This window comes from Artibeus jamaicensis, unplaced genomic scaffold (assembly GCF_021234435.1).
Source record: "Artibeus jamaicensis isolate MK-2021 breed Jamaican fruit bat unplaced genomic scaffold, CSHL_Jam_final contig_1132, whole genome shotgun sequence".
NCBI lineage: Eukaryota > Metazoa > Chordata > Mammalia > Chiroptera > Phyllostomidae > Artibeus > Artibeus jamaicensis.
The window spans coordinates 9,470,143-9,483,034 of record NW_026521221.1 but is presented as its reverse complement, the minus strand read 5'-3'; the positions used below and the strand labels follow the sequence as shown (position 1 = coordinate 9,483,034).

The following is a 12,892-nucleotide window of genomic DNA, read 5'->3' as shown; positions in this document are numbered from 1 at the left end:
TCCTAAAATCATGTGATTGAAGTGGGCGAAAACTCTAAGTCACCCAATTCTCAGTGCAGTGCTTTCTCTCCTGTGACACTGTATGGTTTCTCTGATTCTGATGAGTTATAGTAAAGGACTGTCTGAATGACCTAACATTTTGTATTATTGAATATTTTTGTAATTTCATATCTAAATATTGTTATTGATCTACCTAGTCTAAGGAAGTATCAGGGCATGTAGATTGTTTCAATTTGGTTACTTAGGAGTACTTTTCAATTATCTTAGCAAATGTATGCTAAAGAAGCTTCTAAAACATTGGGCTATTCTATTGTTAATAGTATTCTTCATGAATTTTTTAAATTTTATTTGATTTTATTGATTATGCCATTACAGTTGTTCTATTCCCCCCTTCATTCCCCTCCACCCTACACCCCCCGCCCCCACCATTCCCCCCTCTTTAGTTTATGACCATGTGTCTCAAGTCCTTTAGATTCTATATTTCCCATACTATTCTTGCCCCCCATCTATTTTCTACCTACCATCTATGCTACTTATATTCTGTACCTAATCCCCCCTTCTCCTCCTCCCACTCCCCTGTTGCTAACCCTCCTTGAGATCTTCATTTCTGTGTTTCCAATCCTGATCTAGCTGTCCTTTTAGTTTGCTGTTGTTTTAGGTGTGGTTGTTAATAACTGTGAGTTTGTTGTCCTTTCACTGTTCATGTTTCTTTAACTTCTTTTTCTTAGATCAGTCCCTTTAACATTTCATATAATAAGGGCCTGGTGATGATGAACTCCTTGAATTTGATCTTATCTGAGAAGCAGTTTATCTGTCCTTCCATTCTAAATGAAAGTTTTGCTGGATAGAGTAATCTTGGTTGTAGGTCTTTGGATTTCATGACTTGGAATACCTCTTTCCAGTCCCTTCTTGCCTGTAAGGTCTCTTTTGAGAAATTCGCTGACAGTCTGATGGGGACTCCTTTGTAGGTGACTGTCCCCTTAGCTCTTGCTGCTTCTAGGATTCTCTTCTTCATTTTAATCTTGGCTAATGTAATGATGATGTGCCTTGGTGTGTTCCTTCTTGGGTCCAACTTCTTTGGTACTCTCTGAGCTTCCTGGATTTCCTGGAAGTCTATTTCCTTTGCCAGATTGGGGAAATTCTCCTTTATTATTTGTTCAAATAAGTTTTCCACTGGTGGCTGTGCCTTTCCCCCTTCTGGTACCCCTATATTTCGGATGTTGGAGCATTTAAAGATGTCCTGGAGGTTCCTAAGACTCTCCTCATTTTTTTGAATTCTTGCTTCTTCACTCTTCTCTGTTTGGCCATTATTTGCTTTCTTCTGGTCCACTCCATTGATTTGAGTCCTTTTCATTGCTATTGGTTTCCTGTGCACTTCCATTCATTTCAATTAGTTTTGCCTTCATATATTTGTCTAATTTATGGCTATAATCAACCAGTTCTGTGAGGATCCTGATGACCAGTGTTTTAAACTGTGCGTCTGAGAGTTTTGCTATTTCTTCATCGGTTAGATTTATAGGCTCTGGGGCTTTGAGATCTTCTTGAGCCATTTTTGGTCTGTTCGTGCTCATTAAGTATGAGGAGCAAAGCCTTGGACTCCCAGGTCACTGGGTTGTGACGCTGTATGTGGGAGCGTGGTCAGAGAGGGGAAATGGCGGCCCACTCTGCTGTTTCTCACAGCTGGGTGAAGAGCAGAGCTTTAGGTTGTTCACTGGGGCAGGGCTACTTAGGTCGCTGGATTATGACGCTGTATGTGGAGGTGGGGTTAGAGCGGGGAAATGGCGGCGCCCTCCAGCCCCGCTTGCCGCTGGGGCTGCTGGTTCTTGTCCAGTGGCCCACTCCCTCGCTTGTCAATCCACACACGAATGCGCGACCACAGTCAACCCGCAGCCCTGCTCCCTCGCTGTTTCCCTGAGGTCGCTGGCTGAGTTGCCCACCAGGTCCAATCCTGCGCCTGGATTCTGCGCGCCTGAGTCCGTCTGACGGAGTTTTCCTGTGCTACCCCGCTCTGCCAGCTGCTGGTTTCGCCCTTGTTACCAGTCAGGCTGAAGAATTTGTTGTTATCAGACTTCCGAAAAGTTCAATTTTCTGTGTTCTGGCTGTGTTTTCTGTTGCTATTATTTAGTTGTCTCTAAACTTGGTTGTGTGAGGAAGCACGGCATCTCCATCTTGGCGGAAGTGGGTCCAGGTTCTTTGAGACTCTCTGAGCTTCCTGGATTTCCTGGAAGTCTATTGCCTTTGCCAGGTTGGGGAAATTGCCCTTTATTATTTGTTCAAGTAAGTTTTCCACTGGTGGCTGTTCGTTTCCCCCTTCTGGTACCCCTATAATTCGGATGTTGGAGCGTTTAAAGATGTCCTGGAGGTTCCTAAGTCTCTTCTCATTTTTTGAATTCTTGTTTCTTCATATTTTCCTGTTCGGCCATTTTTTTTTTTCTTCCTTCTGGTTTACTCTCTTGATTTGAGTCCCAGTTTCCTTTTCATCACTATTGGTTTCCTGTGCAATTCCCTTCATTTCAATTAGTTTAGCCTTCATATGTTCCTCTAATTTGTGACTAAAATCAACCAGTTCTGTGAGCATCCTGATCACCAGTGTTTTGAACTGTGTATCTGATAGGTTGGCTGTTTCTTGGTTGCGTAGAATTATTGGCTCTGGGGCTTTGAGGTGTTCTTGAGCCATAATGTTTTGGTCTGTTTGCACCCGTTAAGTATGAGGAGCGGAGCCTTAGGTGTTCACCAGGGTGGGGCTGCCCAGGTTGGTGGATTGTGACTCTGTATGTGGGGGCAGGGTCAGAGCGGGGAAATGGCGGCCTCCTCTGCTGCTTCCCGCCGTTGGGGCCTGCTCAGTCTTGTCTCACTGCTCACTCCTTTCACCAGTCTATCTGCACACAAATGTGTGACCACAGTCAACCTGCCACCTTGCGCCCTAGCTGGGTCCGTCCGTCGCTCCCTGGGTCACTCACCGGGACCGCCTGTTGCAACCCCATGCCTGGGATCCGCAAGCATGAGTCTGTCTGACCGAGTTTTCCTGTGCAACCCCGCTTCGCCAGCTGTTGGCTTTGCCCCTCTTATCGGTCAGGCTGAAGGTCAGGCTGAAGAATTCGTTGTTATCAGAATTCCTAAAGTTCAATTTTCTGGGTTCTGGCTATGTTTTTTTTTTGTTGCTAATATTTTGTTGTCTCTAAACTTGGTTGTGTGAGAAAGCACGGCATCTCCACCTATGCCTCCATCTTGGCAGAAGTCCAGTTCATGAATTCTTGTTTACCCTATTTATTAATGGGCAGAGCCAGCTCTTTTTTATAATAGACATTGCTGAAGTAAAACTTATTATACTAATATTTATGTAGATTATCGAGCCCTGGCCAAGTGGCTCTGTTGGTTGGAGCATTGCCTGTGCTCCATAAGTTTGTGAGTTCAATCCCCAGTCAGGGCATATACCTAGGTTACCTGTTCTATCTCTTGTAGGGAGGCTGGTGGGAGGCAGCTGATTGATGTTTCTCTCTCTCACACACACACAGCACACACTTCCTACCTCTCTTTCTCAAAAATCAGTAAACATATCCTTGGGTGAGGATAGAAAAATTAGATTATTGAAAATACTAGTAAGTTATATTCTGTTTACTTCAAGAATTAGTTCTCGAGCAAACAGCTAAAAGCAGTGAAGACAGTGGTTTGACTGTTAGGGGATTAGAGTAAATCATTCATAAGGACATTGTTAGAACAAAAAATATGATTTTATACTTAAAATATGGTTGCATAGTTGCAAAACCTCAAGCGAGACTAATTTAAATGAGAGGAACCTAAGAACATAATGGTTCTGGAAAGGTATGAATTAGTTGAGTCCCGGGTTTTTTCATTAAATATCTGGATGTTAAAGTTAGAAGGGTACCTCTTCTCTCTTCTCTTCTCTTCTCTTCTCTTCTCTTCTCTTCTCTTCTCTTCTCTTCTCTTCTCTTCTCTTCTCTTCTCTTCTCAAAAGCTTTACTGATTGAAACATGCATAATTGTGGAAAATAGTCAACTAATAGAGAAAAGAGAGGAGGGTGGCCAGAGAGGGAATCGGATGTGTGAGGCAGTTGGAGAAGGAGAGAAAAGGAGAGAATCACTCTAAATGCCTCCATTTATAGATAACTGGTCACTGTTAATAATTTGGAGAGCACCTCAGACATGTCTCTGAAGACCTACTCCTGAAATTTGAACAAAGCAATTTTTTTAAATTTTTTTATTGATTATGCCGTTACAGTTGTTCTATTCCCCCTTCATTCCCCTCCACCCTACCCCCCCGCCCCCCCCATTACCCCCCCTTTAGTTTATGACCATGTGTCTCAAGTCCTTTAGATTCTATATGTCCCATGCTATTCTTGCCCCCCCCCATCTATTTTCTATCTAATGTCTGTGCTACTTATTTTCTGAACCTTCTCCCCCCTTCTCCTCCTCCCACTCCCCTGTTACTAACCCTCCTTGAGATCTTCATTTCTGTGTTTCCACTCCTGATCTAGCTGTCCTTTTAGTTTGCTGTTGTTTTAGGTGTGGTTGTTAATAACTGTGAGTTTGTTGTCCTTTCACTGTTCATGTTTCTTTAACTTCTTTTTCTTAGATCAGTCCCTTTAACATTTCATATAATAAGGGCCTGGTGATGATGAACTCCTTGAATTTGATCTTATCTGAGAAGCAGTTTATCTGTCCTTCCATTCTAAATGAAAGTTTTGCTGGATAGAGTAATCTTGGTTGTAGGTCTTTGGATTTCATGACTTGGAATACCTCTTTCCAGTCCCTTCTTGCCTGTAAGGTCTCTTTTGAGAAATTCGCTGACAGTCTGATGGGGACTCCTTTGTAGGTGACTGTCCCCTTAGCTCTTGCTGCTTCTAGGATTCTCTCCTTCATTTTAATCTTGGCTAATGTAATGATGATGTGCCTTGGTGTGTTCCTTCTTGGGTCCAACTTCTTTGGTACTCTCTGAGCTTCCTGGATTTCCTGGAAGTCTATTTCCTTTGCCAGATTGGGGAAATTCTCCTTTATTATTTGTTCAAACAAGTTTTCCACTGGTGGCTGTGCCTTTCCCCCTTCTGGTACCCCTATATTTCGGATGTTGGAGCATTTAAAGATGTCCTGGAGGTTCCTAAGACTCTCCTCATTTTTTTGAATTCTTGCTTCTTCACTCTTTTCTGTTTGGCCATTATTTGCTTTCTTCTGGTCCACTCTATTGATTTGAGTCCCAGTTTCCTTTTCATTGCTATTGGTGTCCTGTGCAATTCCATTCATTTCAATTAGTTTTGCCTTCATGTGTTTCTCTAATTTGTCGGTATAATCAACCAGTTCTGTGAGGATCCTGATGACCAGTGTTTTAAACTGTGCGTCTGAGAGTTTTGCTATTGCTTCATCGCTTAGATCTACAGGTTCTGGGGCTTTGAGATCTTCCGCCATTTTTGGTCTGGTTGCGCCCTTTAAGTGCGAGGAGCGGAGCCTTGGACTCCCAGGTCACTGGGTTGTGACGCTGTATGTGGGGGCGTGGTCAGAGGGGGGAAATGGTGACCCCCTCTGCTGTTTCTCACAGCTGGGTGAAGAGCAGAGCTTTAGGTTGTTCACCGGGGCAGGGCTACTTAGGTCGCTGGGTTATGACGCTGTATGTGGAGGTGGGGTCAGAGCAGGGAAATGGCGGCGCCCTCCACTGCCGCTTGCCCGCGGGGCCCCGCCGGCCCCGCCGGGCCCCGCCCACTCCCTCGCCTGTCCACAGGCGCACAAATGTGCGACCACAGTCAACACGCAGCCCCTCTCCCCCGTTGTCTCCCCTGCGGTTGCTAGCCTGGTTGTTTGCTCGGTTGCTCACTAGGTCCAACCCTGCGCCTGGATTCCGTTCCTGAGTCCGTCTGACCGAGTCCTCCTGTGCAACCCCGCTTCACCAGCCGCTGGTTTCGCCCCTTACCCGTCAGGCTGAAGAATTTGTAGTTAATGGACTTCCGAAGAGTTCAATTTTCTGTGTTCTGGCTGTGTTTTCTGTTGCTATTATTTAGTTGTCTCTAAACTTGGTTGTGTGAGAAGGCACGGCACATCCACCTATACCTCCATCTTGGCAGAAGTGTCTGAACAAAGCAATATTTTAAAATATATTTTACTGATTATGCTAGTACAGTTGTCCCATTTTCCTTTTCATTCCCCTCTACCCTGCACACCCATATTCCCCCACTTGAGTTCGTGTCCATGTGTCATACTTATAAGTTCTTTAGCTTCTACATTTCCCATACTATTGTTACCCTTCTCCTGTCTATTTTCTACCTACCGTCTATGCTACTTATTCTCTGTACCTTTTCCCCCTCTCTTCCCTGTTGCTAACCCTCCATGTGATCTCCATTTCTGTAGTTCTGTTCCTCTTGTAGCTGTTTGCTTAGTTTGATTTTTCGTTTTTGTTTTAGGTGTGGTTGTTAATAATTGTGAATTTGCTGTCATTTTAGTGTACATGTTTTTGATCTTCTTTTTCTTAGATAAGTCCCTTTAACATTTTAAGTAATAAGGGACTGGTGATGATGAACTCCTTGACCTTGACCTTGTCTGGGAAGTACTTTATCTGCCCTTTCATTCTAAATGATGTCTTTGCTGGATAGAGTAATCTTGGATGTAGGTCCTTGCCTTTCATGACTTTGCATACTTCTTTCCAGCCCCTTCTTGCCTGCAAGGTTTCTTTTGAGAGATCAGCTGATAGCCTCATGGGAACTCCTTTGCAGGTAACTGTCTCCTTTTCTCTTGCTGCTTTTAAGATTCTCTCCTTATCTTTACCCTTGGGTAATGTAATTATGCCTTGATGTCCCTTGGTGTGTGCTTCCTTGGGTCCAACTTCTTCGGGAGACTCCAAGCTTCCTGGACTTCCTGGAAGTCTGTTTCCTTCACCAGATTGGGAAAGTTTCCTTCATTATGTTTTCACACGAGTTTTCAACTTCTTGCTCTTCCTCTTCTCCTGGCATCCCTATGATTCAGATGTTGGAACATTTAAAGCTATCTTGGAGGTTCCTCAGCCTCGCCTCATTTTTTTTTGAATTCTTGTTTCTTCATTCTGTTCTGCTTGGGTGTTTAATTCTTCCTTCTGCTACAAATTGTTGACTTGAGTCCCGGTTTCCTTCCCTTCACTGTTGGTTCCCTGTATATTTTCCTTTATTTCACTTTTCATAGCCTTCACTTCTTCCCTTATTTTGCAAGCACACTCAATCATTTCTGTGGGCATCCTGATTACCAGTGTTTTGAACTCTGCATCTGATAGGTTGACTGTCTCCTTGTTACTTAGTTCTTATTCTAGAGCTTTGATCTGTTCTTTCATTTGGGCCCTGTTTCTTTGTCTTGGTGCATCTGTTCCATTGTTTGGGGTGGAGCCTTAGGTATTTGCTAGGGCGGGGCAACCCACCTTGCTGTGTTGTGCTATATGTGGGGGGAGGCATCAGAGGGAGAACAATGCCACCTGCTGGCTTGCTCAGCTCTCGCCCCACTTTCAGTCACTTTCCCTGCTTCCCACAAATGTATTGAGACCTTCTGGTGCTGATTCCTGGGTGTGCGGGCTTGTGTACTTCTGGGATCCTGTGGGTCACTCCGATGGACTCTCCTGTGAGACTGGGAGTTTCTCCCGCCACCAGAACCGCCACAGATTTTTACAGCCAGCAGCTGTAAAAATTGAGGCTTTATTTCCTCGTGCTGGAACCCTGGGTTGTGTGGACTGTCTTGCTCTGTAGTTGTTCCTCTTGGCTTGTCAGCCTGTGAATGTTGGACCGCCCAGTCTGCCAGCCATGGCCTTGTTGCTTGTCCTCTCCACCTTGGCCTCCCATCTCCAACTGTCCTACCAGTTTGGATGCATGTTTCTTCCTTAAATCCTTGGTTGTTGGACTTCCATACAGTTCGATTTTCTGTCAGTTTTGGTTGTTTTGTTTTCAAATTAGTGGTTGTCTTTCTTTTGGTTGTCTGAGGAAGCAAAGCCTATCTACCTATGCCTCCATCTATGACGAAACTCAGAACTTGCTTTTTAAGAAGCTGCCAGAGAGCTTATCTGCTGACTGAATTCTCTTAATTCTATAATTGTTGTGGCATTCTTTGTCATTTATATGTGATGTTGAAATTTTCCATTCCTAGTCTTTACATTTCCTTTCAGCCAAGCATGTGTATACTTTTTATCCTTTTTTTCTAAAGTCCATTTCATTTTCTTTTTCGTCTCTTCAGATGACTAATTTTTTTTTCTTATATGTAGGTGTAAGAGATGTTTTGTTGTTGTTTTGTGATTTTGAAGGAAAAAAACAGTGTAAAGTGCTTAATTAAAGGTAATGAAGGATGTGGGTAGAGTGGGAAAAGATGAAAGAAGAAAATGTGGTATATAAAGTGATATATTTGCCTTTAGCTTCTTGCACAGAGCTCCTAAAACCCTTGTAATTTTTCAGGTGAAAGGAATATCTTTTGTTATTCGGAACCTGCTTTTTTGGTTACAAGTGGGTTTGTGGTAATGGGTGATCTAGGGTATATTCCTACATAGCCTCAGGATGGGGCTGGTCTCCAGAACAAGTGATTGTTAGAGGGTTGGAACTTTCAACCCCACCCATTGCTGCCTGTTAGGGGAGGAGCTGGGGATTAAAGCTATAAAAACTCTTGAACAAGATAAGCTTCTTAGTGAATGATCCTGGATGGTGTCTCCTAGTTCCAATCTCCTGCTATCAGAAGCTTCTGGACTTCACCCTGTATACTACTTTATATGCTGCTAATTTGTGTCTTTATAATAAACTGGTAAATGTAAGTAACTGTTTCTCTCAGTACCCTAAGTGGCACTAGCAGATTAATTGAACCTGAAGAGGAGGTTATGGAATCTATAATATATAGCCAGTTGGTAACAAGGTATAGCACAGGTAATAACTTGGACTTGCAATTGGCATCTGAAGTGGGGGTAGTCTTGTGGGGTCTGGTGCTATCTCCTTTAACTCGTGGGGTCTGGTGCTATCTCCAGGTAGAGTATCAGAATTGAGTTAAATTTTTAGGACACCCCATCAATATTCTGAGAATGTGAGAATTGCTTTGGTGGTATTGGAAAAGTTATTAAGCAAACTTTTTTCACAAGTAGTGACTGGTATGACAGATCATAGTTATTTTGAGCCACCCTGAGATAAGTACAAATTTTCATGTTAGGTTTAAGAGGAGCAGTCTGTCACGATTCTTTTTTTCTCCCAAACTTAGTCTTTTTATTAAAAGAGGTAAACAAGTAGAAAATCAGAAAATGTGATTTTTGGCAATTTGCTAATTTTGCTTAGTAAAGATTTGGAACTGTGACCTAATTAAAAGTAATGTTAAACAAAAACCTTTGCAGTTGAAAGCTTTTCTGAAGGAAAGAGTTTATTGAACCATATACTAGTCAGGAAAAGGATCAGGTCCTGGTACAGACCGTCAAGGAGGAAAGATGGGGTGGGGGGAAGTTCTAGGATGGAGGCGTAGTCCATAAAGCAGAAATATTTACTGCTTCTGGATTGGTTATGGGCAACATAAACATAAGCAGGATGCAGTGGTGGTCAAATTGTCTTTTGGATGGCTACCTCAAAATTGATTCAAAGTTTTAACATCTGGAATGTTAAAACGTCTTTTATTGGTTTTACTCTGAGGGTCTGTTAACTGGTTAACCATTTACCTCTTCCTCCTACCCTGCATTCTGTTGTAATTTAATTTAGGACATCTCAGAATTTGTCTCTTGTCAGTTTTTTGGTATCTTGTCAAATGTTTTATGTTTATGTTAATTTTATCCATATTAAACAAAAATGTGTATACTGGAATGTTCATACATAGGAGATTTACAGTTGTGCAGAGATTTAGATGTGAATATTAGTGCTGCAGTCTAGAGTGAATGCTGGTCAATACTGCTGAACCATGAAATCCATAGGTTTTTTGTTAGAACCAATGAGTATTTTAAAGTACTTTGGCCCATGAGATCCTTTGTCACATTTTTGACTAGACTATAAATTATAAGTATTACCATCAGGCTTCAATCAGGAGGACCCTACAGATTGCTAAAGTTTGTAAACAAACTTCTTGGATTAACATTGCACAAAATTAAAATGTATAGACTTGAAATGCTCCAAATTTGTATCACTGAGTATTCCCAAAGGTACTGTCTTGGAGCTCAGATGTTTCTAGGTTCCATGTGTTTCTCAGATGTTTCTAGGTTCCATTCTAGGCCTCATGCCCCACAGGGCCTCCATACTTTGGGCTTCCTCTATTTGCCTGTCCTGTGGTTGCCTACTCTGTGTCAGTCTTGTTGATGGCTGAGAAGAAAGCAGAGAGGACAGTAGGAAATTGGTTGGGAGGCCTGGTGAAGGGGCTTGGGAATGAGGCAGAATTTGGGAAAATAATAATTTAAATGTTTCTTGTACTTCTCCTCACTTTTGCTTTTTTATACTTCTGTTTTGGTTTCCTTCTTGTTTACCTTTATTCTTTCCCTTCCAGAAACTCCATTTCATTTCACTTTGCCTAAAGAAGGTGATATTATCCCACCATTGACTGGCACGACTCCACCTCTTATTGGGCACCTAAAACTGGAGCCCAGGAAACACAGTACTCCTATTGGTGAGTGACTAAAACATAATGCCATTTTAAAGCAGAATTTTTGAGATACTGTTTTTATGCAAGGGATTTCTTTTAGATCTGAGGAGTTGGACCTTCCTCATAAGGTTGATTTTTGTCTTAGGAACAATAAGCTTGTGATATCTGACTTCATGAGTTTATTCCCAGGAGATACTGAGTGGTGATGAAAGGAAAGAAAGGGTAGAAGGAGCCCTGGCTGCTGTAGCTCAGTGGATTAAGCACAGGCCTGTGAACCAAAGGATCGCAGTTCTGTTCCCAGTCAGGGCACATGCCTGGGTTGCAGGCCAGTTCCTAGCAGAGGACACATGAGAAGCAACCATACATTGATATTTCTCTCCCTCTCTCCTTCCCTTCCCTTCTAAAGATAAATAAATAAAATCTAAAATAAATAAATAAATAAAATTATTTTTTTAAAAGGGTAGAAGGAAGAAAGAAAAAAATTATAAGGATTTCATTCTGCTTGCAAGGTGATAGAATGTGAGTGCTAAGCAATGATATAGAGTTGTCATATAAGGAAGGGACCGCAGGTAGGGTAAAAGTACTATTAATTTAGTACCTTGGATGGTCAATTTACTGTTTGACAGGGCAAGAAAATGTAGATCCTGCTTCCCTAAAGCAGCTAGTAGTCTTCTACATTAACCTATTTGTTTTCTCTAGTCAGTGCTGGGAGGTAACAATCATGCCGTCTGGAGTCTCCTGCTACCTATGCCTGATGCTGGCAGATGTGGGTTGGCTGAGGGCTCATGCAGCATCCTTTGTCCAGATGCAGAAGTGGAACTGAATCCTGTTGCTCCTCTTAAGACCAGGTGTTAATACTAGTGTGTAGTTGTTGATACATGTGACAGGGTCTATCCTAGGAATCCCCTTCAATCCTGCAGAGCTGTGGAGCCAAACAGGCAAATTGATGACCTCGAATTATTGTTTTGTGTTTGTATTTTAGTATTCTTTCTTTCTTTCTTCCTCCTGCCTCCCTTCTAGACACTAGCAACTGTCCAGAAAGCACCACAGCAAACAGTGATGTCATGTCTGAAAGCATGGTGGAGACCAATGATCCCATACCTAGGAATGAAAAAGGAGGTGGTGGGACTGCCCCAGAAACGGATGAAAAATTGTGTCTAAGAATGAAACTAGTCAGTCCTGAGACTGAGGCAAGCGAAGAGTCTTTGCAATTTAGTCTAGAAAGTAAGTTTTGTTTTTATGTTAATCTTGGGTAATTAGTAGCTCCATATCATCTGATTATATTTCTTTTAGTTATAGTTATTGATACTTTTATAATTATAGTATATTTGTAAAATCTTACTCTCACAGATTTAATTCTTTGTTTTTGGCTCATCACTTGTCATGTTACTGAAGGTACTTCATTTTATAACCTCTATGGCTCTGGTTGTATCTCTGTTTTAAACTGTGTTGATGTTAAGTAATTGATTTCCATATTCAGAAACAATTCAGAAGAGGGTAGAAAATTTAAGATTGTGGATTCACATTGTAGGCTTATGTTGACTATTTCTCACATTAATTTTAAGTTGTTTGATACGCCTAAAATGCAGAGAAAGTACAAGGAGTTGCTGCAAAATAGAGACCAGGTTCTGAAAGGCCTTTTATATCATGCTGAAAAGCTATAAAATTGTAGTCAGGGGAGTAGTGTGATTAGATTTGCTTTTTTAACAGGATCAGCTCAGTGTTTCAAAAGTTGTATTCTTATGCATCTTTCCTTGCCTTGCCCATTTCTTATTCTTCTGCCTGGCTAAGTCAGGCAGAAGCGTTAAAGACTGGAAGTGGGGTGGGCATAGAGATGAGGGATGAATTCGAGAGGTTAATAATAGAATAGGGACAACTTGGGACCACTTGTGAATATGGAAGAAAGGGGGAGGGAAAAAATACACGATGACTCTAAATCTATATTGTCATAATAGCACTCCAAAGTAGATATCCTTATTTCCATTTTATTGATGACAAAACAGACAGAGAGAGGTTTCTAAGTTGTATATCTGTTGTCACAGTAATTGGAAGAAGTAGAGCTGGAGTTTGAATCAGATCTGATTCCAAAGCTTATCTTATCATCTTTTTTTACTAAGTAGTTTGTAAGTGCTACTTAGCAAATGCTTTACTAAGTAGTTTGTAGTAGTATGTTTAATGAAGTTAGAAGAGGAACAAGTCTTACAAAGAGATTGTGAAAGAACATCCAGAGAAGAGGACTATGAGAGTATAAAGCCATGCATGGAAGGTTATGGGGAGGAGAGTTACTAGAAGAAAACAATGTCAGATGCAGAGGTGAGGTCTAGTAAAATATTTCTAAAAATGTACATTGG

General features: G+C 41.8%; 1 protein-coding gene across 3 annotated transcripts in view; it reads left to right on the top strand.

Moving 5' to 3' along the window:
* The window catches only part of TP53BP1 (tumor protein p53 binding protein 1), an 85,946-nt gene that overhangs the window by 36,081 nt on the left and 36,973 nt on the right, over positions 1 to 12,892 (top strand). For 2 of the 3 annotated variants that reach the window (XM_037154931.2, XM_037154930.2), the window contains exons 13-14: positions 10,446 to 10,565; positions 11,562 to 11,765. In XM_037154931.2, coding sequence (XP_037010826.2) covers positions 10,446 to 10,565; positions 11,562 to 11,765 — 324 coding nt within the window. Of the gene's footprint in view, positions 1 to 10,445; positions 10,566 to 11,149; positions 11,390 to 11,561; positions 11,766 to 12,892 lie in introns of those variants that run through there. The other variant, XM_037154932.2, reaches the window with a different exon arrangement.